The 24464-nt window shown below is 42.5% G+C and overlaps 1 protein-coding gene across 6 annotated transcripts in view; it reads left to right on the top strand.

Annotated features, from left to right (window-relative positions):
• mctp2a (multiple C2 domains, transmembrane 2a) overlaps positions 1 to 15038 on the top strand; it is a 37028-nt gene extending 21990 nt beyond the window's left edge. For all 6 annotated transcript variants that reach the window (XM_070550387.1, XM_054733104.2, XM_015964540.3 and 3 more), the window contains 6 exons: positions 2655 to 2771; positions 4898 to 4939; positions 10821 to 10930; positions 11012 to 11121; positions 12052 to 12149; positions 14225 to 15038. In XM_070550387.1, the coding sequence (XP_070406488.1) occupies positions 2655 to 2771; positions 4898 to 4939; positions 10821 to 10930; positions 11012 to 11121; positions 12052 to 12149; positions 14225 to 14284 (537 nt within the window). In that variant the 3' untranslated portion in view covers positions 14285 to 15038. The remainder of the gene's footprint in view (positions 1 to 2654; positions 2772 to 4897; positions 4940 to 10820; positions 10931 to 11011; positions 11122 to 12051; positions 12150 to 14224) is intronic.
• Positions 15039 to 24464: the final 9426 nt, after the last annotated feature.

Genomic DNA, 24464 nt, shown 5'->3' with positions numbered 1-24464 from the left:
AATCATATTAATGGCACCATAAAACAACTCTGTCAGGCCGTTCTTAACCCTCCTGGCAGAAATGCTCTGCCCAGGGTTGCCCCTTCACTAGCGCTTACAGGTGGCTAAGGAGAGTGCATCTCCATCATCGACTCCACCGTCTGCTAATAGTTTCATTAATTCATTCTTCTGTTGTTTTTTTTCTCTTTTTTAACCCACGAAGGCACACTGTGCATATCATACACGCATTTTTCAGCTAAATAGTGTTTGTCAACGGAGGTTTCCTACACACACCAACACTTGTTTATTAAGAGCTGCTTCTGGGTTTAAGCCGAAATCCTCAGATAAATCGTTAATACCTACCTCTTTCTGCTTTGTGTCTGTCTTGACTTTTGCATTGTTTTGATGAAAATGTCCAAGACTTAAGTTGATGTTCGCTCCCCGAAAGTAAGGCCTAATCATGATGACGATTAGTTTTAGTATTTAAATGCACGTGGTAGTAACACATCCTTTATTCACTCAGCTGCTTGCTAACAGAACTGAAACCTCTCTGTGAGGGATTAGTTATGTCTACATTTCATAGAAACTTTGTAGAATTTGCAGAGACTCGTTGAAGGATCAGTCCTGCCTCTTCTCATTACCGTCGGACATCTGAAGGCGGTCTCGGCCCGTGCACCCGAGTGAATGAATCTGAGGTGTTCCCAGATGTTTCTCCTCTTATTTTGTTTCTTGTCAAAAAGCCTGTAAATTCTGAGCACATGGGTTTGACATGCCATGAGGGACGAATTGAGAAGATATTTCTGACAGTTTTGGTTTATAGCCTCATTTAAGTGCTCAGTTTAGACACAAGGAGTTGTATTTCTGTAGGCTTTTATCTTGTCCACTGAGCAGGAATTCGGCGAGCAGAAATTTGCATTAGTGGGCGATTATGAATACCTGTGACAGATTCTCTCTGCTGGCTCCCTGGGCAGAAATGAATTGGCTCCCTCTGTTGACTTGCACGGGAAGACAGAGACCAAGCAATTAGACTTTAGTGGTTAATGTAGCAGCTTTTGCAGGGAGGGCAAGGAGGTTCAGCGTTCCTGCTGGGCTCATGTCAGTTTCCAGGCGCACTCCCCCTCTTTTACTTTTTGCTTTTTTTATGAGATACTGGGAATATGACAAGCTACCTGTCCACAAGCCAGCAGAATTCCTCTGGGGTGAGGGGAGAGTCGCTTTAGAATCGCCTCGTGGGAACTGAGGTGACAACACATGACGTAAGTTATTCATAACAGTGAAGAGATGCACTGCAGCTATCTCTGCACATCATGCATATTCATTGTTTACCCTTTTTTTGGGCCCTTACCAGCTTTAGATATTTGTTGCGGTTCAAACGAGCTCTTGTTCACTCTATAATATTGTGCATATTGTTCGTGTTCTTGCATCCCGGTGATGCCACTCTGTTCCCACGTGATGCTTAGGCTCACCCACCCATTCACAGGTTGGACTCGAGGATAATAAGGTCCACAGTGGTGAAGCCTGGGGCAGTGGGGCAATGCGATGTCTGCATTACTCACAATGCACATTTCCCTGGCGGCTGCTTGAACCTAGGCCTGGTGTGTCAGTAGGTAGACCGCCCCCCCAGAGCCAAATGCAGGACTCTGTGTTGCTGCTGCTATGACAGGAGCAGTCTGCTGTTTACAGGGTCTGCTATTTAGGCCTAAAGGCCTCAGAGCTCCAATTCCTGTCTCAAGCTTAAATCAAACATATTGTTCGTACCCTGTGCTGCCTCAAGCTCTTTGAGCCTGGATTGCTCGATGCAAGCTCCTCAATGCGGTGGATGTTTAAAATAAACTCAAATGACTCCAACTGTTGCAAACGATCTTTTTAGATCATGGATGAAAATAGGAAGAAAACTTGGTGCAGGGTGTCTGTGGTAACTAAAATGAGACTGTTGAAGGGTATTGGCACTAATTCACACTATATTAGATTTTAAGGTTTGGCCTGCTGTGGGGGACACTTTTATTTCATCCCTGTCAACCGGCTAGCATGAATCCCCCTCGCATGCTCCTGATAATTTCAGCTGGAGACAGACTCATTAGGCTGTCAGTAAATGGGCTTAAATGCAGCCATCCAATTAGCGCTCTGCTGTGAAATGCAGTGGGTGTTGTGCAATGTGCTTAGCACCACTCCTTTACAGAATTATAAGGGATTACTCATTCAGCGTGAGCCATCTTATATCTACTAGAGGTCTTGACTTTTCTCAGTATCGTCGCCACGGAGGGGGTAAATGTTGCAAATGCTTCTCCAGTTGCCATATGTGCGTTGACAGAGAGCGCCGCAGCCTCTGAATCTAAGAGGATTTGATGTGCAAGTTAAAAGACGGCACATCATGCCTATCCATGTCATGCTTTCTGTTCAGCTGTAAGGCACGCCGCCAGCACCCTGCTACAGCAAATAGGATTTCAAGATATTAAAAGTTGAATGTCTATTACTTTGAAACCACCAGGAGTAAAATGTGTTGCCACTGGCGATAAATCTCAGTGGCTTTGCTGTGCTTCGGTTCTCCTTGTGAGATTCAGGATGCGGTTAAATCTTTTATAGATTTTGTTTTGGGAACTGGTTTGCAGAGATCGGAAAGCGAGTGCTTCAGCGTGATGTGCTTTGATTTAAACTGTCATCTCCTGTCTCCTCAGATCTTCCTCGTGACAGTGTGGCACTGGGAGCTCTTCATGCTTCCCCTCTTCCTGCTTCTGCTCCTTTTCTGGAACTACTTCCAGATTCCTGCAAAGTCCAACTCCACCCAGGATCTGGTGAGTGGGGAGGACTCTTCAGTATTTAAACAAACATATCTGCTTTTACCGACCGACGTGGCATGAAGAGGTTTTATTCTTTAGGTGTCTTATGATTTGATTGTGATCCATAGAGTTGCATTGATTATGAGATGACTATCAATATACCTCATTTTCCACCCTCTCATCTCCCCTCTGTGTGACTACTTAGTACTTTAACATCAAGGTCAGATTTATTTATATAGGACACTTCTAAAGTACATCAAAGAACAAGACATAATAAAGACAGAAAACTACATAACGAATAAATAAAAGCAGTACAGTGCTAAAAAGTTATTAAATTAAAGGGATCATCCCCCGACTTTATTGGTTAGTGGATTTAAAGATTGTTAGCAAAATAAATGGAGAGATGTGTCCTACAGCAAATAAAGTGCAAACAGTATTGAGCTAAGAATGGAGCCCTGGTGCACACCACACTTAGGGGTGTTTCTCAAACTGTGTGCTTTTTTTTTTAGAAATGGGGATCATTTTTATAACAAATAAACTAAAACTATAAATATGAGTACATGCAATGGCATGTTTTGTACTAAGGAGGTGATGTAATTTAAAGGCAGATATTTGGTTTTAGTCTAAAAGAAGTTTTAACAACTTGTTTTCATTTAATTTCACGTATAATGTGCCTTACAGTTTAGGTAAGTTCATAAAAACATTCATTTCTAAGGTTTTGTTTAGGCTGTTATAATCACATATGCAATTAAAATGTTCTGTTTATGACAAAAATTTGGACTGATAAATATTTCAAACTGACTCACAGAGAAAATTCTTGGAAACAACGTTAAAACTTTGAGATGGAGACTTCCCATAAACAGTCTGAGCGCTGCACTTCTGCACTCCTTTTTTTTTTTTTTGGTAATTACCATTGATGAAATTCATTTTGGACATTTTTTAGGTAATGAATGAATTATTTAAGGTCCTTTATCTCCACATCACAATGCATCATAAAACAGATGCTCACTCACCTCCAGTAATGTTCTTTCTTTCTTTTTTCTTTTTACATCACTCGTTTCTGAGCAACATGGATCATTTCTTTATAAAGTCAGTGGTTTAGAATAGAAAGTAAAATAACTTCTCAATGTATATTATCTGGATTTAGTTTCTTCATGCAACAATGTTGTAAAAGTTTTTCAGACAACTTTAAGCTTTTTGGAGGTCTTTAAACGCTCCTCTTCCTGTCTTGATTCGTCAAACGAAGACATGTTCTGAAGCTGTCTTTTCATCTAATAGGAGCTAAAATACCATTTTTACTGTATTATGCTTTAGAATGCGTCCATAATTCATAATGCTGTATCTTTTATGTTTATATAAATAGTTTTATGTTTTATATGCAGCCACAGAATGAATGATATGAATCAGACTTGCTGCTGGTAACCAGAACATTTAAACATCCAATAGAAAGAAGCTACTCCAATAAAATGACTCTAAATCTTCACACCTATAGAAGTGAACCCAGATTTTCTGAATCCTGACTCCATATTTTCTTCTTACTGCACTGGGTCACAATTTCACCGTGTTATGCTCCGCCTCCTTGACCAGCCGGAAGCCAGGGCTGTTCACGCTCCCTCCTTAAAGCAAAGCCTGCATCCCAGTCATGGTCTTTTTGGCTCTTGGCAGACATTCTGTCTCAGAGAAACATCCAGACTCACCCTCATATCCAGTATGGAGCCTTTGTCACCCCTCTGTGACCCTATGGCTGGCAATGTCACAGCTCTGGACCCAGGCAATGTCACAGCATGCACCACAGTGGGGGCCAGGGATGACTTGATATAAAGTGATCTAGGCAACAACATCTAAATTAAATGTGTTTTTTTTTCTTTCCTTTCCCTTTCGTCTTTCTGTTTTTCTGTGTGCTTATGTTGTGGTGAAAAGAGATTGCTTTGGTGTGACAGTGCTCTTGCGAGGATGGCCCTTTTTCACCTCTCCTTTTGTGTGAGGTCACCCCTGTGATGCAGTCTCTATGGAAACAAGCCTCTCCCAATAGGGGTGAATGTGCTCAAAGAAAATTTCATTACTAGGTGTTTGTTAAAATGCTTCAGTGCCCACATGTCTCGCTCGTTGGAAATCACCCTGAACCTTTTATTTTCTCGTAGGTGAACATGCCCATGGGTGACGATGAAGACGACGACGAAAAGGTATTTTATCTTACCTCTTTCAAAAAAATTTGGAGACAGAATCATCACCTGTGTGTGTGTGAGAGTATTATTTAAATAAAAACATATATATGTATATAAATATATGTAAGTTATATATACTTTAATATACAATTTTACCATTATATTTATTATATTATTAACTGCTTGTAAATACAAAATGTGTTTTTTTAAACTACATAAACACAATAATGACTTGATGCTCAGTGAAGATATTAAAGGTTTAATATGAAACATTTTAGTAAAAAACTATATTTTTAAAAATAATACCTCCACGAGGCTTTTAGTGGTGTGCAGCATTTCCTTTAAAAGCTATTTTGATGGGCACAACACTGCGGCTTATGTTTACATCTACCAGACAATAGAGGGCACCATTGTGGGTTGCCAAATATGGTTAACAGTCTGCTTGGCACAGCAAGACTGGTACTGTGGAAAATGGCGAACTCTGCAAGTCAAGCAGCTGCTTCTGAGCCCAGAAGATGTTTTAACGTTTAAAACTGTTGTAAAATAAACATATTCAATCCATTTCAATTCAAAAATACTTTATTAATACCAGAGGGAAATTGATTGATAGATAGATTGATATTAGAAGAGACTGGTCTTTATCCTGTACGATTTGTCACTGGACATGGTGCTGACTGGCCACTTCCCCTTTCGGCAGCAAGCCTGACATCTCCACAGCTGGAATGGCTGGTTGCTGTAATGCTAATGGCAGAACAATTGGCCAAACTACAGCTAGCGCTAGCTTTAGCTCCTGCTAATGCAAGCCTGAGCTGCTGCTAATGCTACACTGAGCTGCTAACGCTCCTGTTGGATGAGAGAAAAACTAAAAGCATGTTGGAGCACCACTCACACATAAGGAAATTCAGATAGATCATGTGGCCCTTGTCCTTGTCAGCAGTGGTGCCCTCAAAGGGTGGCCATGGCCACCCCTAGAAGATTGCTGCCCTGCCCCAGGGAAGACCAGTATTAATAATTCCTATTAATGTTCTCTTAAACCAAACATTCATCTTAATTATTCAATACATAAATGTAAAACCCAATAAAAGTGTTATACAATTATTGAATAAAGAAATAATAAGCATTTTTAAAAGTATATGTTTCTGCCACTCACCATTAAAAAAAAAAAGTTTATATTTCCATAGTTTTTTGTGAAGACAGCAACAAGTGAATTAAATAAAAACATTGATTCTAAAATAATATTTCAAATAATTTATTTAACTGAAATGTTTGTGTTTCTCAAATTTGAGTTTAGTGTTTTGGATACATATTCTTTTTTAATAAAACAGAAGAAAGGAGCAGTGCTAAGCATCGCCACAAACTAAACTTTCCCAGAGTTACCACAAGGGCCACCACAAAAAATTTCTTTGGCCCCATCTGGCCACCCTCATCAAAATTTTCTGGGGGCGCCCCTGCTTGTCAGCCCCCTTGCTTGTTCGCACACCTGTGCCACACAGCACTTTACAGCACTGCATCTTAAACAAAGTTTAGCTAAAAACAAACAAAAAAACATACATCTGTTCAATTTTATGCTAATTGTGTTGCAAATCCCGTTTATTGCTATTTTTGGAGGTTGAATTAGTATTTTCACTAAAGGAGATTCTTATCTGCTAGACCAGAAGAACAGAACAGTGACCCAGCTCTACACTGGTACTCTTGTGTTATTTTACTACCCATCTCTGGTGTTCGCTAGAAATCTTTTAGCAGTCAAAAATTGACACTTTTTACACATCGCACCATTCAGTTACACCCATCCTGCTTTTTTCTGCAAAGAAGGAAAAGTTAAGGGGGATGAGCATTATTGTTTTATGGCGATGAAGTGTGGAACTAACACAGAGCCTCCAAGCAGTGACCCTTGTCCTGCGTGTCTAGGCCCAGGATTCATAACAATAATGCACTCAATATATTCCTCTGCGATGACCAGGGGCTACTGAAGAGCCAGCTTGTTTTAAAAATGCAGACACGTCCACCAAATCTCGTCTGAAAGGGCTAGCTAATTCGCAAATGAAACTTTGCAGGATATGTCTGTGGAGTAGAAATCCACACTTTGTATCACAGCCGTGAAAAAAGGAAAACAGACTAAACAAGCAGCAGCGGCGAAGAAAACCAGCGTTTTTGTGATTATTAAATAAGGAAGGGTTAATCACATACCTTGACACTTCTAATGTTAAAGAACATTTTTCTGTTTATTTATTTTTTAACCTTCAAGAAAAGGGAGTTTCTGTGCGTGCTCTTTGCAAACTCAGCCTTCGCCCCTTAAAAATGTACTGAAAGCTTTTCCAAGAGCCTTCTAAGCCCTTTCACACTCGCAGGAAATGAAATATCTCCTTTCATTTACTAATCAAGCACTCACCCATGTTTGTTTTAAGCTGTCAGCTTTAATTTACAGAGGCTTATTTGAAGGTCTTGTTATGGTCTTGCTGTCAGTTGAATGTGATATCATTGAGTTAGATCAAACAGCACGGCGTTACACACCCTATCAAAGTCTTCTTTAAAAAATATTTGGGGTTAAAGAGTGATCAGTGTTAAATTTGACGACTTCAAAGCGTCGCTTTGCTCCCCTCGCCTCTTCTCCAGCACGTGAATAAAGGCTTCTCCCTCTGAAAAGGTTGTGATTACCACTCAAATATGTTCGTATCCTCCCGCTTCTCTCCCCCTCGAGGAAGGAAATATGTAAACCTCAGACGGAGTGGTAAGAATGTGAAGGCATGACGTTAAAGGGAGACGAAAGGCGAGGCGGTGTTACAGCCCAATAATACAGAACAGATTTTCTGCCTGTGAACAAATCTGTCCTCAGGGAAGGAGACGGCTTACAGATTATGTGTGGGCAAAGTGACTTCCCTTTGGCCTTAGGTATCAATTGAGCAGATAGACAATATTTAATCATAACATAAAGAAACAGAGAGGCTAAACAAGTCCGTGGATCTCGGACAGAAATGAACAGAGAAGATGAAACGGGCCCTTTTTTTGCCCCCCGGCTGGCAGCGCTAGTCTGGGGTTGACTTCTTCACAGAGCTTTGCCCATGGGATTTAAATGGGGGTGGGGGGTAGACTGGGCTTCAGGGTTACTCCATCTCTCACCCACCAGTCCACAGTCACCGCTGGGTCTCCTTGAACACACCAGCAGACACTCAACCCTTAATCTCCGAGAGATCCAACAACACGTTTAAAGCCTTTCTCCAGCAAAAAGAAAATCCTGCTATTCTCAGTTTATTTTAGCTGAATGAGATAAATCACCTGGAACACGGGTGTTTTTCATCTAGACAAACTTGTGTTTTCACGTTCAAACGTCACTAGATAAATATTCAGCCCGAGAATTCAAATTCGACGCAGTTCAGTCTAATTAAAATTATGCTAAATGAGCTTTTATTTCCTGCCTTTGATAGCGGCGCACACGTCTGTGAGGCCGTGTTTACCTTTCTGCAAGGGATCAAATTAGTTCTCAATTACCACACCTTAAAAAGTGGGCTTGCACAATTTATCTGGAATGAGAATGGGATTTCACTCAGGTTTTCTAATCAAGAGGAGGGAAAATTTACTCTTTTAGTCCATCCCTGGTTAGCTCTTTTTTTTCCATTTAAGAGAACAGGCTTTTATTTTTGTTGTTTTCTTCATTTAAGTGAATGTTTAAAAGAGAGCAGAACAAAGAGAAATGATCACATAATGCAGGAAGAACTCCAGTTTTGGTTGCTGAAGATTTGAATAAAGGGAGCTCTTCTTATTAAAGGGAAACCTAGCAACTTTTTCACATTTTTAAATAATTTTCTTGAGCCAGAATTTGCTAAAACGACCCTTTATGGCCACCCAGCCCCTATCGACCCCTGTGGCCCGAAAATTCCACTTGCAGCCTCAACCTGGTGGCCCTCTCTGTTGGGAGTTGCTGACATACCTGGCGCTGCAGTCTGGTTCCAGCACGTTTCCTGCATATTTTGGTGACAGATCACTCCCGTAGACCCTAATGAAGGCTGGGGAGACATTCCAGCTGTTAGATTAAGGTGTTAAAAAGACAAACACACAGCGAGGAGATTTAGTTTAGAGGTTTTGGTTCAAAATATGGACACTACGGGGTGCTAAAAGCAAGCCAAACCTTTTTCAAAAGATGGGAATCACTCATCCATAGCAGGGATGTAACAATGTTTTAGCTTGTATAAATGTTTGTTGATCATATACCCAGTGAACCACTGAACAGACAGTTTAAGATCTTAGTTTCATTGTGGTCAAGTCAACCTGCCTGTTGGTGAATGCTTCCTATTTAATTTCTGAGTCGTAGATCTTTAAAGTTAAAGTTAAAGTCCCATTAGTTGTCACACACACTGGTGTGTGTGCGAAATTTGTTCTCCGCATTTGACCCATCCCCTGGGGGAGAGGTGAGCTGCAGTCACAGCCGCGCTCGGGAACCATTTGGTGGTTTAACCCCCCAATCCAACCCCTTAATGCTGAGTGTCAAGCAGGGAGGCATTGGGTCCCATTTTTTCAAAGTCTTTGGTATGACCCGACCAGGAATCGAACCCTGATCTCCCAGTCTCAGGGCGGACACTCTACCACTAGGTCACTGAGCTGGTTAAAGGAGACTAACGTGTATTTTCCTGACTTCAGTAACACTTGGCACAAAGTAAATGACGCACTTGATGCAGGCCAGTACGTCTGACGTGTAAACCCTGATAGTCGCCTTTCACCACGATGAGACCATGAGATGTTAATCCGAAGAGAGAGAGGGCGAAAAAAAGCATATTTCTGATGTTTTTTCCTTTTTTGGACAGTGCTGAGTCCTGAGTGTCTGTCCAGATCAGAGCCCAGTGGGGGAGGTTCCGCTAGTGTGGGAATTGCTCTCTTCCTGCACGTTTCGGTGGAGGAGAGTGGGCCCAGCAGTGGGGAGTCTCTCTGTGTGCTGGCAGACGGCGCGTTCCCAGGGGCTGCCTCATGAAGCTCTGATAAAGGCATTCTGTCTGGGCCATGTCAGTGTACACAGGCTGCAGCTTCAGCTGACTTGTAACACAAACATATAGACATCCTCAAGCCTCCTGTTAGGGTCCATTAGAGCTAACCCTCCCCTTCCCCTAACACTCTCACCCCCTCTCTCCCACTCTTCCCTCTGTCATCATTCCTGTCATTATTTCCTCCTTTTGATGTGAGGCTTCTCAGCTCTCTTTAGCTTGTTTTACTCCTGTTATCTCACACTCCCTCTGCCCTGGAAGGCTTCACAGTTATTTCCAAGCTTGATGTGATTGCATTGCTTTCATTTGGAGAAAACAAGGAACTGCTCGACACTCTTCTAACATAAATACAGCAACTTACTTATTTTCCAGAGTTGTTACTTTGTCTGTTTTTTTTTTTACAAGAAAATAAATAGTTGAGGTGACAAGAACCATGTATAAAATCTGGTGTTAAGAGGAGGAAAGAGTGTTCGGGTTAGGTCGGGGAGACAGACCTGACATATTTGTAAAAACTTGTCCCGACTCGCCTCATTCAGGCTGCCGTAACAGAATATCTCCCCTAAGTCTGGAGGCCCGTGCCCTCCTTCCCCAGGTCGTGTAGTCTCCCTGATTGCAGATGGCCATTTTGTGTGCTTTTCATCTACCAGAGAGTCTTGATTGTGCTGCACTTGTGCAACAGCTCCATTGTGCGTGGCTGACAAAAGATGAAATCTCTCATCCATCCACATAACAGCTTCTGAGCGCCGAGTCCGTCTCATCTTCAAAAGCATAGTCTGAGGATGTACAGTGTTTGCTCATTATGGGCCATTCAATAGATAAATTACACATGATAGCATGGTCTTTGTCTACCCTGCCCAACAATTGACATCCAGTACACCTCATCAGGATCTGTGCATTTACTTTTTCTTTCTTGCCTTTTTTCCCCCCAGGAAGCTGGAAAAAAGGGTTTGATGGATAAGATACATATGGTACAGGAAGTGGTGCTGACTGTTCAGAATGTTTTGGAAGAAATCGCAGACATCGGAGAGCGAATCAAGAAGTATACGAGTCACGTTTGTTGATCACTTTATCTCATTTTTTATACAGATTTGCTGTAGTTTAACTTTATTTTTTTTTGTAGTGTGTTCAACTGGTCTGTACCGTTCATGTCCTACTTGGCCTGCTTGGTGCTGTTTGCAGCAGCAACATTGCTATATTTCATCCCGCTGCGATACATCGTGTTGGTTTGGGGTAAGTAACGGTGCAGTTTCATTCACAGATCTTCAGATATCAAACTCTTTTATGTGATTTCCCAAAACCGTCCACTATCTGTTGCTCGCTTGATCGTTGACACTGACAAATAAAATGAAAATCACCAGTTAATTCAGATTTTCTTGCTGGTGTAGTCTTTTAAGAAACGAAAGTGTGCATTTGCAGAGGTGTGGAAGCTGCAGAGATCAGAGTTGCAGAGGTTTCCTCTGCCCAGTGTGGGCTGAGGCAGCAGAGCCCAGCAGAGGCATGACCAAGGGTTTGCTGTGAAAACAAAGCCAAGCTGTATATAATACATGATGTCCTTGGGCAGTCTGTAGGCTCCTGGTCTAGCCTCTCATTATTTACTGTCATACAGAGTAGACCGTCGTCTCAGTGGTCAGAGAGAAACGCTGCCCTTACCATCGCTTTCCTCCTCCTCTTCTTCCTCCAGCTGCAAACTCACAACCACAGCTCTCCTCGCTGCCTTCAACGCAATCAATACCAAAAGAGAAAAAAAGTCTACAATATCAAACAAAAAAATGCTCAGTCTGAGACACTCATTTCTGCCTCCCCAGTTAACCCCTATCTCTGTGGTTGCGAGGCAAGTCTTTCAAGTTGCTTGCACATATTTAAGTCCTTAGGTTCTTTGTCTGCATGCTGAGGTACACACAGTTCTGAACTATGAATATAATAGTCCCATTACAGGACCCCGGAGATGCTCTTCTCTCTGTGGTATGAGTCCATGTGCAAAGTAAATATAGACACGCAAGAAACCATCCCATTCAGGCAAACACGTCAGGGAAAAGTTGTTGTGAATGTGTTCAAGGAGTAAAATAGCTAAAAGATCACTTTTTATTTTAATTTGTACATAGTCAGAAAACATAAGCTCATGCATGACAACATAAATTATTTCTCTGTTTGTTTTTGCAGGCATTAACAAATTCACCAAGAAACTGCGCAACCCATATTCTGTTGACAATAATGAAATACTAAATTTCCTCCAGAGGGTGCCTTCTGATATTCAAAAGGTAAGGGTCCAATTTTGCATTCAGATAGGGATGGAATTCCCCGAAGATGTCTGTATTATTTGCTGTAGTAGAATTCCCAAGTGTTGCAGGAATATATCCTCTGGCTTTGTTTGATTATTAATGGACTGGCGCCTTTAAAGCAGCCCTGGCCCAATTATTCCTCAGTGGATCTCCATCCGCAGTCGCTGCAGCGCCTGAACGAGAGGATGCTCAGATCTGTCCTCGGCTCTACCGCTGCAGTCCTGTCCGTTATTAGCAATTTTGTGTGTTTGATTGAAGCCGCGTGACACCAGAGCCGGTGATTGGTCGGGCGCTGGCGGAGGGCTCCTGACGTCTCTAACTGTTGTGTCAGCACAGAAACTCTGATGTGGCCTCAGTCACTTCTGGGTGGTGGAGTCAATTAATATATTCGTGAGCCCCGGTCGCCTTGCTGGGTGCCATATGTGATTACATATTAGCCACGGCTGATGTGTCATTTGCATTTACATCTCAGAGCTGAGAAGAGCTGTCAGGCTAAGTGGCGCCGGGCGCTCGCGGTCCTCTGCCTGAGAATTTTTTTGTGTAGCCAGGAAATGAAGTGCCACACAATGCCTTCATCTCACCGGGCGGAACTGAGCACGGAAACCCCGACAGTCTGAATCTGGCACGGCACTCTCACCCCGGTCTGCTTCTCAGCTGCACCCTTGATGTCCTCCTGCTGCAAGCCGTTGCTGACTCTGTGATGTCGGAGGGAGCCTGTGTTGTTTGAGATTTGGCCGACTGAGTTGGCAAAACAAGGTGGCGGATACATTTTGATTCGGAATCCTTTGTATGTCTCCCTTATTTTTTTTTTCTCCCCCCATTGGGATACAATGTTTGAGCTTTGAAAATGACTCGCTTTCAAATCTCAAGGAAACAATACTTTTTAGCCTGGTTTAAAAGAGGAACCGCGTCTTGAAAATAGCTCCAATCATAAAAAAAGTCAAAAGGAAAAAAACATATAACAAAACACTCTTAAGATTCATCATAGCCGGGTTTCATTTTGTTCTGTGAAAAATAATCTTATCATATACACAGGATATCCAAAACAATAGAGCACGTATTTTGTTTTTGTTGACTTAGAACTTCAATCCTCAGATAGGTGTTGGATGCAAAACGGCAAAAAAAGGCAGTAAAATTGACTCCTGTCTTTCTTGCGAATGTGACTTGGCAATTAGTGTCTTTGCACATCTACAAAGTGTGCCTCAAACAGGGACTTCTGACAACAGAGTGTCTGTCTCTGAATAAGAAGCATCTGTCAGTTCTGAGGACAGTTTCATGTGCTGATGCAGGAGGCAGTCACTTTGTTCCCACATTCCATCTACCATTCTAATAATGGAGACCAGCTAATTAGCATAGCAGCGTTCTTACCTTTATTCAACAGATTCGTTGTATTGTTTGAGCTCAGCAAGCCAACTTCAAACGCCACTTTTCAAATTCCAACTCTTTGTGTGTATGATTTCCTTCTTTTCTGGATTGGGAAGGCACGTTCTGGTGGTAATTTGGAAAAGGATAAGAACACTTTATTAGTATTTTTTGGTGTCAAAGGGAACCTAATTGTACAAAGCACTGAAATGTTTGCAAAATCAATATGAAATCTGAAACAGTGAGTGAAAGTTTAGTTTAAATAGGTTCTAAGTTAGCTAGAAACCTATTTTTCAGGAATTAAAGTCACTGAGGTTCGGAACGTCTTGGAGAAAGTTGCGCATAAACTTTTTTTTTATTGCTTTAAGAGACATAACTTGTAGCGAGTGATTAAGCTGTTAGCATCTCCTTCACTGGCCTGGTGGGTCATCTCACGCATGTTTCTAATATTGTGATTCTCGTGCTGAATGTGGAGGGGGGGGGGGGGGGGCACTGGTACAGAACCCTTGACTTCTCAAATCCTTCCTCCCTGTGATTAATCCCCTCTGCTCCTGTGTTTAAAAAATGATTCATTACAGGCGAGCCCGCCTCGCTTTCCTCTCTGCACCAGCTCTCCTCAGGGGAGCCATTACCGTGCGCTCCACTGAGCTCGGATTACCTGCCTCTGACCAAACTCCTGTTTGTTTTTACAGGTGCAGTACAGTGCGCTGAGAGCACCCACTGCCCAGAACCAGCCGAGGAAGAGGAAGTGAGCTCCGTAGATGCTCTGGATGAAAGGCTGGGATATTTTTTTCCTTTTATTTTGTATATATTTTTTAAATGCAGTGCATTGCAGTCCACCTGACAACAGTGCTCCAGCACCAGCCGAACCCGTGACCCTCTATACCCCACCACACCACCCTAACTCTGCCCCCTGCTGCTGAGGGGGCAGCCAGCCGCTCTCTGCCTTGTGTGTTTGCCACCCCCCCTGACAGGGGCTGTGAACTGCAGCGGCTAGGAGGGCAGCACATGGCGCTGTCAATCACGAGCCTGGAGGTAAAGAAAAGAGCATTGCAAGACTCAAGCCTTCGTCTTTGGATGTAATTTAGAGAAGAAATGAAAGGCGCCGGGTTCGGCTTACCTCAGACCTCCACTGTTTTGCTTTATTCTTCTTACTTTGGTGTAACTGAGAAATTTACCTCGAGGTAAAGATAATACAAGCTTACCTAACAGCTGCACAGTTCTTCATCACTAATAAAGTTTCGCATGATTTGTTAAACATTTAATGTGTTTGAACGTAGTACTGAAATATGCCGTGTTTTATGGTTTATTGTATAAATTATTGATGCCAGTTTTCTTAATTCCACCTGATTTGACAGATATATTCACAATCTGAGTTTCATAGTAATTCCAGCTGCCTGTTCCCCAGTATATCATGTGGCATTTGAGGTTAAAATCATCAGAATTGTTTTTTTTATCAAATGGAAAGATTACAGAATCCTGAATAAAGAATTTCGATCAAATTGAGCTCTTGTTTTTCCTCGTCCTTTTATTTTTCTTCAATAACTGCATCTTACTGAGGACGGATTACACCACTTCTTTACTTGAATACACAGTAAACACATCTGATTACACAACACAGCCATTGAAACTGAGCTCACACGCCGGCCACCGCTGGGTCTTGGTTACCGAGCTCACATCAAAGCTGTGTGGCTCCAGTGTGCTTCCTAATGCATTGCTTTGTTGCTTTCTCACAATAACAGCGTCCAGATGAGAGAGAAAGAGCTCATCTCACCGAGAGAGTACTCCCTCCATCCTCAGCACTTAGTGCTTTACATTTCCACTAAAATCACCTGGCCTGTCTAATGGTTTCTCACACACACACACACACACACTCAATTTTTCCATCTTTCTTCCCGCAACACTTTTTTTCTGAGTGTGAGAGGACTTGGCATGCCTGCCAATCTGTATTCTATAGTGTGGTGTATGTAAATAAATAAATAATACAATTTTTTTTATTTCTGCAGAACATTTGATTCTAAATAACTCCTATGCACCCAATGAACAATCGAGGATTTAACAATGACTTTCTAGCCTTTTTGGTGTGTGTTTCTGTGTGAAAGTTACCTTGTTTTCTGAATAGCCTCTGTTCAGGGAAATGGTTCATGTCCTTCAGGAGAGCTGCTGGATAGTCTATGTCCATCAGCATAATGGGTCCATTCGCAACAATTTTATAGTGGTAAATACACGTTTATTTAACTCATTCACTGCCAATGATGACTTAAGTCATCATTTGCATCATCATTGAGCATCGGAACGAGCCCCCGCGCTGAGAGAACAAACATCTCAGCCCTGAAGCCGATCTTCATCCACATACGTCACACGTCACATGATCAGGAAGCAGAACATCCATGTGTTAGGAGATCCTTTTGGGCCGTTCCTGTAAATAAAAAAAAGTGAGGCACGACCGGAAATGCGTCTGCCGATCACAATTCGACAACGAATTATGAAAGAACAGATAACGCTCGAAACACGCGGGTTCTTCCTGATGTGAGAGGTGAGTCTCCTCTTTGCTTTGGTTGCTTTGGTTGTTTCGGCGTCTACATCATTCTAGCGCGCAACATTCTGTGACTCAAAAAAACAGTAAAATCAGCGAGAAACGTTGGCAGCGAATGAGTTTATAAGCCAGTTTTGCCATCAGTGGCACCTTTTGAAAAGCAATCCTTGGTGGGGCTAGATGGGAAAAGAAGTCCATTATTAGCTCTCTAATCAACAGATGGAAATACCTACATTTCCAAAAGTATATTATTTATTCTCCTTCTCCAAATAGTTTTACTGATAGTCGTTGATCATATTTACAGATAAACTAGAAAAAAATAATTCCTAAATTATTTGACTACTTAGATTATTAGACTAATAAAAATGTTCAAATAAATACACAAGTCTGCCGTGTAAAACTTTCTTCAGTCCATAATGTACTTATTCACATTTTATTTGGACATTAGTTTGTTTTTGTTTTAATTGGTCATCCGCACTACATCACAAAGTGCAATAATCTGTTGCCCCCAGTAGGTGGCAGAAACGTGACAAATTAAACAAAATTTTCTGTGTGTTATATTATAACAAGTTAAACACAAAAACATTTTACTGTAACAGCCACAGGTTTGATTTCAGCTCTGTCGAAATAAACCAAATGTGTGAATGAGGGAGTAAGAAACCCTTTTTACAAGACACACCGTGCTAGTATATCAGCGTAATATTATCGCAATGGTGTGTCTTATAAATGCACCGTGCCCACATAGCGTTGTACAAATTTTGCAGCATTTATTCCACCTCGCATTGGTAGTAATATTGCAGTTATGGTCTGTCTTATAAATGGCTATTGCGCCATGGCACAACAGAGGGAGGTGTCATGATGATGTAGGGAGTTAATCCTGAGCTCCGGCCAGCAAATATATTGAAAATGAAAGTAAACACGGGCAATAAGTTTAGCTTTTTGAACAAAATCAGCTGAGATGGCAAACTGGAGCACCGCAGGGCTCCATGGACGTCTCTCTGTTAGAGCTGAAGCTCAGATAGTCAGATACTGCACAGGGACTGATGGGGACAGACACCTTTAGGAGCGGCTTGTTAAAAAAATGTAAAAATCGCGGCTTCAGGCGCAATAAAAGCAAGTTTTGTCCAAGATAAATGAAAGTCTGCAGCATTGCAGAGACTGCCCCCATACCCCCTTTATGCCGCCATGCCTAATCTTTTATAAAAGGACACAATTGTACCACATTACTGCCACTATCTGACCACTTATAAACAACAAGAAGGGGCCCTGATGCTGCTATGGCATTGCGGCAAATTGACTGCATTGTTTTGCAAAAACAGCTAGAGGGAGAGAGCTGAGAGAGGGAGGGGAAAGGAGATCCAGCACCTTCTATTGTGCTAGCTTGCTGTTTCCAGTAGCAGGGGTGCTATGAGCCAATGAGACAATACATTTAGTGATGCTGATTGGCTAAACATTTCTCCAGTTCTCACTGGAAACCAAGAGTGATTGGCTGTTTAGCAAAAGCTCAGGGGCACTTTACCCAGTGCCCCGGGAGTGATATTAATGAGTCTGTTACTGCAAATTCACTGTTTAATCAAAGCCAGCTGGTGAAAATAATATGTAAATCAGATTGCATTTATGCACACACGATTAAGTAAATCTGAGACATTCATGGTGAGCATATATTCCCATCTCGGATTCTCTACCAGAGGCCTGGGAGCTTGAGGTTCTAGACAGTATCTCAGCTGTTCCTACAACTGTACTTTTCTCGACTGAAATGTCTGATGTTTTTCCTGGGATCTGCATTAGCCACTCCTCCAGTTTTGGGGTTACTCCCCTGATGACCACAGGCATCATCGTTGCCTTCACACTTGTAGCGTCCAGAAAGGGTCATTTTTCACCTATATATTGGCCGATATCATCTGCAAGTATAAGCACACTAACTGGGTGGATTTCTCTATTCTGTCTCCTAAAGCCCAGGAGACTCTGCAGCGTTTGTTACACAAGATAACAAGATTGTCAACAAAGTGTTCTCCCCAAGGTCTTCGGACAATAGCTTTCCCCTTTTTCTCAGACTGCTGGATTTCTCACAGAATAAAAGTGAACTGTTAAAATAACGAAGAATGAACAAAATAGTTAAATGAAATATTTGAATAATCTGTGCTAAATATATTAAGCTGAAATTAATATTGTTCTTGCAAATGATCTGTTCAAATATTATGATCAGTAATGTATGATTTAACAAGTTAATTATTATCTACACTCATACACAAGGTTCATAAGATATAAACTACGGTTACGGTCACCTCTCACATAAGTTTAAAGATTAAATATCCACAGAGTTGGCACACCTTTGTATCTGAAGAAGGAGTGTTTCTGAGGTTTGTTTGGTAAAATATCCTTAACATGGCATGTTGTGATTTGCCAGAAAATCATAACATTGGAATTAATAAAACAGGATTTACTTCCCGAGTGATTCAGTTTCCAGCTGATGCTCCGGAGTGGCCAATTTGGAACCAGCCTCTTTTGAAATATCTCTTTGATACCCTGTCAAACCTGTTTGCACGCTGCAAAGCTGACACAGCCTCACGACTCCCTAAGAGTCCATCCGTTCGAGACGCAAAACAAGTCCACCTGTTTGTTGTGACCTGGAGACGACTCTGGACTGCCTGGTCGCGTTGCGGGCAATCTATGACCTTCAGGACCTTGGGGTCACCCAACCCCCCGACATCTCAGATCCAAAAGGGGGTCTCCATTTTGGGGTACGTAGACACGATAAGATTGCGTCTGATGTTGTTTTATTAATAATCAACTCTAGTTTACTGCAGACCAAATTCTTTTACACCCAGAACTCAGTTTCTTCCAGATACAAAGGTTCTGATAAACATCACATTCCACCATCACACATCACTATTTCACACCATCACCACATCGATTCATAGCTTGTCATGTATTATAATTAGTCTAGAAAATAAAGTTTATTTTTGATTATATACTTGACTCTGAATTAATACAAAGTGTGTTCATGGTCACTGAATAAGCAAAGAATCCTGAATTCTTCTGGTTAAACATTCAACGATCAATCAGGTTGACATTCTGTATTTATATAGAATCATCACATCTAATTGGTCATAATTTAACCCCCCAATCTCACTACAAACTACACGCTTTTGCAAGTTCTTCTTTGAAGCCCTGGTACTTCTCCAGTTTCTTGTGTTCCTTTTTCCTGTTGGTCCTTTGGTATTGCTACATCAACGGCTATCCTCTGTTGTTTGTCGACCACCACAATGTCTGGTTGGTTCTAGGAGGTGTTACCCATTTTGACCTTGGGGCTTCCTGTCCATATTCTGCACAGATGTTTCTGTGCACTATGCCAGCCACTTGGTTGTGTTGTTCCATGTATGCGTTCTCTGCCAGCATCTTACACCCTGCAGTTATGTGGTGGATTGTCTCCAACCCTCCTCAAGCTTGCTACTGGAGCAAGCTTTACATGGACATAGCAATTCCAGTTGAATAACATTTAGCATGTCTGTGAGCCAACGACCAAAGGAAGGTGGGGTTGTAGATTTCCACGTCAGAAGGAAGTTTTAGCCACAACCATCCCTAACTGTAGAGCGGTTCACATGTGCTGTGACAGCTGAGGAGCCTGTGGAAGACATCCATGCATTGGCAGGGTGGCAGTGGGCTGAATTTCTCTTCTTTGGTAGGACTTCTTGATATGTTGTTGGTGGACAAACAACAGAGGACAGCCGTTGTGGTTGCTGTGGCAATACCATGTGATGCAACATCAGAAAAAAAGAACACGAGAAACTAGAGAAGTACCAGGGCATCAAAGAAGAACTTGAGAAAGCCTGGAGAGTGGAGATGTCGGTGTATACCCATGGTCATCTGGGCACTCGGGGCAGTAACCCCCAGAATGGAGGAGTGGCTAAAGCAGATTGCAGGAAAAACATCAGACATCTCAGTCCAGAAAAGTGCAGTTCTAGGAACAGCTAAGATATGGTGCAGAACCCTAAAGCTCCCAGGCCTCTGGTAGAGGACCTGAGCTTGGAAGGATGAGACCACCCGCGGAGGGTGAGATGGGAATTTTTCATTTTTACATATATAGCACCTCCTATAAATGAGCCATCACTATTTGGTTACTTACATGGGATTCTGTGGTTATTTTGCTGTAATTTTCACCAGCAGCAATAAAATGTAGGACTTCCAGTGCACCCAGTGTACTATCTGGTCAGTGTGAAGGTCTTCAGGGCCTCTGAGGATGGACTGTTTTAGAAAGAGGAGTTCTGGTAAATTAGCCTTTCAAATTGAAACTAAATAATATGAATTTGCTTTTTTACCAGCAGTATGATTTACAAGGCATTCATTCTTACTAAAGACCACTGCAAATGTATTGATTAAACGAGTGAACCACACAGCTAAACTTTTGTTTCAATACAAAACGTTTCAGAAAGGTAAAATATTCGTAACTTTTACACAAAACTCAACAAAATTACTAAAGGTATCTCTTGATCCTTTATATAGTTGACAAAATGCAGCCGCCCACAGCATCTAGGCTGAAGCAGAGCTGAGGAAAGGACCCCAGCGATGGGAGTTTGTTCAAACTGATTGGGGGACCGGGCGTTGTGGCGCTGTGACCCCCTCCGCAGGAGCAGCGTGCTGGTGAAAGAGCATCCATCTGTGCTTTGTGAAGAGTTTGATTGGCTCAGGGGGACCTGGTGGAGCCCCGGGCTATTTCTTTTGACAGGCTGATAGAGACATCAGTGGGATCTCCCAGGAGCTGCCACCAGGGGTCTGTTTCAAAGTGAGAGGGTGTGGAGGTGACCCTGAACTTCTGAGGAGCTAAATCCCACACACTGGCTGAAACCTTCCAACATTCTTGGCTCCTTTGGGGCTGAGGGGTGGGGGTGGGGGTTGGCTGAAAAGAAGGGCTACACGCAGATCACTAGCATGAAGCAATGTGTCCCCAAAAGGTAAAACCAATCAAACAAAACTTCCTGGGTTTTAAGTGACACAACAATAAACAGATATTTTTACTTAACTGTTAAGGTTTAAATTTTGTAAAAGTAATGCTACTAACTAAAATACTTTTGTTATAGTAGTTTACACTGAGGTTTGCAGAGTGGTTATCCAGAAAATACTCTTTCCTTGCTTCGGTGCACACTGATGCACCCCATACACACATTGCACATGGCAACGGTTGTAAGGCATTCTCCAAAGTTGTGTAATAATTTTTGAGGAATTATTTATCAGAGTATTTTCTCCTGGGACAGTTAGGAGTCTCACTTGAGGAATCCACTGCACAGTCTGGTCCCCAAATGTGGTGGGGAAAAAATTCCCTGGATGTTGTACAAACCCGCTAATGAACATTTCAGCCACACAGCAGTTAACATTGTTTGATCGTTTTTTTCTATTTTTTTTTCCTGCAGTTGAGTAGTTGTTGTTGTTGTGCATGGTGTGGCAGGGATGTCTTCATCAGGCTGTCAAAAAGGAAGTGCCTGCAGCTGTGGCGAATCCCCCCGGAGCCTGTCACACTCCTTGTTTCCATGGCAGTCCTTCAGGCAGCACCACAGGCAGGCTGTGTGCAAGGACCCATACAACCTGTTTTATCGGAAGCCGCTCCTGTGATGTTTCAGCCCCGGAGCGGGCGTCAAACCATCGACTGAGGGGAGAGAGCGAGAGGGAGGGAGAGAGAACAGTACACTCTGTCACACTTGCAAGAAGATGCATAGCAAAAAAAAAAAAAAACACCCTCATTTAAATAAGGTACTGTTCTCAGCACCTCCTTAGTAATTGCTACATGTGCATTGCTGTTAAGGTTCTCTGACCTCTCTGAGATGCATAATGCACACAGTAGGACAAAGCTTTCTCTCATAGTTGACTTACAAGTTTTAAAGCTCTTCTGTATGCGATACTGGTCTCCTTGTACCACCTGAGAAGGAGGTCACGCAGATCTGAACTCCCCAACTGGTTTAAATTTACGGTGCAGAGGTTAGAGCCCGACCCCAGACAGAGCCCTGACACCAATAAAGAGCGGGGATTGGCTTCGCATCAGTTTGGTAAAAAAAAAAAAAAAAAAAAACAGCATCACAGAAAGATTTAATGCTGTTGCTTTTGTTTTCCCTGATGTACACGGAGCTCTTCAGTCTCTGACGATAATAGCAGATATAAATCAAAATAACCAGACCTGACGTTGTCTGTACCAGTGGAGAGAAAAATGGCCGCTAATAGAAGCTGTTTTCAGCGGCTCTAGTTTACTAATAATTCATTTCACTGCCCATGGTACACAGCTGTGTTAAGATATGGCAAAAGCCATAATTCTTTGTACTGTTAAGAACAGAAGATGGCCTTTAAGAGCTGAAATTAAATCATTGGCCTTTAAAAGCATCTCTCCAAGGGGGTAAAGCTGCATTAATAAATTCAACTGATTCCGCTTTAATATTATTCAGAGTGCATTAAAACGAAGACAATAGCTGGGATCGTGTCCAGTCTCCAGAGGATCGCTCGTGGGGGCCAGCGAGCGCCGACGGGATGCAAAGCGACCCTTCCACCGTGGATGGGAGGTGACACCGGGTCTCCGCGTTACAGGTGCAGACCTGACAGGTGCTGTTCCCAGATCAGAGGTTGTTTGGTATCGACACCGGCCACAGCGCGGTGAGGTGACGCGGCGACCGATCGTGCCCGCCGGAATCCTGACATTACTGCTTAAGAGAGCAACGAGCCTGGTCGGGACGCTATTTAAAGGTTTATTTCAGTGCCGCTCACCGGAGTGGATTTAGCACCACTTTGTTACGATGAAAAATGGAACTGTAAAAGCAAAACAAAAAGGAGATGAAATAAAGTCTTCAGCTTCCCGAACATTTGGTGTTAAATCAGTGCTCTATAGTTAGCACAAGCGTGCGCGTCAGGAAGCAATACAAAGAATAAGCGACCCGCATATTTCATTCTAATTAACAGTGATATAATGCAACGTGACTCCCAGCCTCCTGAGAGAAAGAGCGCCATATTTTTGTTTGATGAATCTCCTAAAAGCCACCGCTCGTCCTGCCACTAACCCCCGGGGAATCAGGTATCATTAGAGATATGAACAGATCCACTTTTTTGTCTCGCCGAAAGAACGGGAAAACACATTTCCTCGATGACGGCACACGGGTGAAAGTGTTCAATATTAAAATGGCTTTCATCAAGGACACAATTAGGACACCTCTATCTGACACATTCCATAGATTCTGAATGAATATGGATGCATACGGCAGGTCCCGCAGAAGGAGGGATGCACGGTGGGGATTTAGAGCTGAATTTGGCTATTTGATTTTATGCAAATAAAACATAGGAAGCTGTGTTATAGTGTGTAGAAGTGACCATGCATTCAGTCCATAGGTTTGTATCAGCAATGAGTTTCAGACTTTGACTTGTTTTTTAATAAGACTACGTATGTCATTTTCACATAAAGTGTTTGTGGATGTTTTTGCCAAGGCTAAGATGTAAAGAGGGTGCAGTGAGGCGACTAATCACAAATACTTCACCCCCCTTACACACACACACACACACACACACACACACACACACACACACACACACACACACACACACACACACACACACACACATACACACACACACACCCTCTTCGAGCTCCGTCACATCATGACACCGTGGAGCCATGTACGACACAAGCACAGTTAGGCCTATTAACCACAGCGGCTAATTATCAGCTCCTGCAAGGTCTTCAAGCTCCCAGGCAGTACACACTCTTGTTTCTGATTAAAAGCATAAATGCATTCAGGGAAAAAAAACGAGTGAGCATCAATTACAGCCAGGCAGGGAAAGATAACAGCTCTGTACCAGAGTAATTAGGCTTGGTGTTTCATCAGAACCGCTTATTCTGTGATGAAGGTTTAAAGAGTCCAGTGGCAGAAACAACCACAACTGTGTTTGTTTTATTTATGATGATGCACTGTCACCCACCGGGGCCTAATTAGCCTGCCACTGATGCCTTGGAAAGCTCCTCTCAGCTCCTCTTTGACAGAAAATGAAAGCTTCTGTCCTTCTAGTGACCTGTCAGCTTCAACTCGTTCCGAGCGGACATGGCTACTAGCGCCGACTTTAACACGCCACTCCATTCCCTTCTCCTCCTTTCCCTCGTTTTGGCCATATGCCTGCGTATATATCATATCATTTAATTGCATCAGCAGCAGTAGAGAAGAAGACGAATGTTGTGCCAAAAGTATTTAGGCTAAATTTTCACTTCCATCCCTTTCTCTTCAGGACAATTTGATTGGGTTGTCTCCGAATTGCCTTCCCACACGAGGGAGCACCACCATCAGGAATGAACCTGAGGTTGGATTCTGCTCTTCCGCCAGCTTCACACCCCTTCGTCAGACTAATTTTCCTAATTAACCATGATATGCTCTGAT

This window comes from Nothobranchius furzeri, chromosome 4 (genome assembly GCF_043380555.1).
Source record: "Nothobranchius furzeri strain GRZ-AD chromosome 4, NfurGRZ-RIMD1, whole genome shotgun sequence".
In the NCBI taxonomy this organism is placed as follows: domain Eukaryota; kingdom Metazoa; phylum Chordata; class Actinopteri; order Cyprinodontiformes; family Nothobranchiidae; genus Nothobranchius; species Nothobranchius furzeri.
The sequence above is the reverse complement of the archived record's forward strand: the minus strand, read 5'-3'. Positions and strand labels throughout refer to the sequence as shown.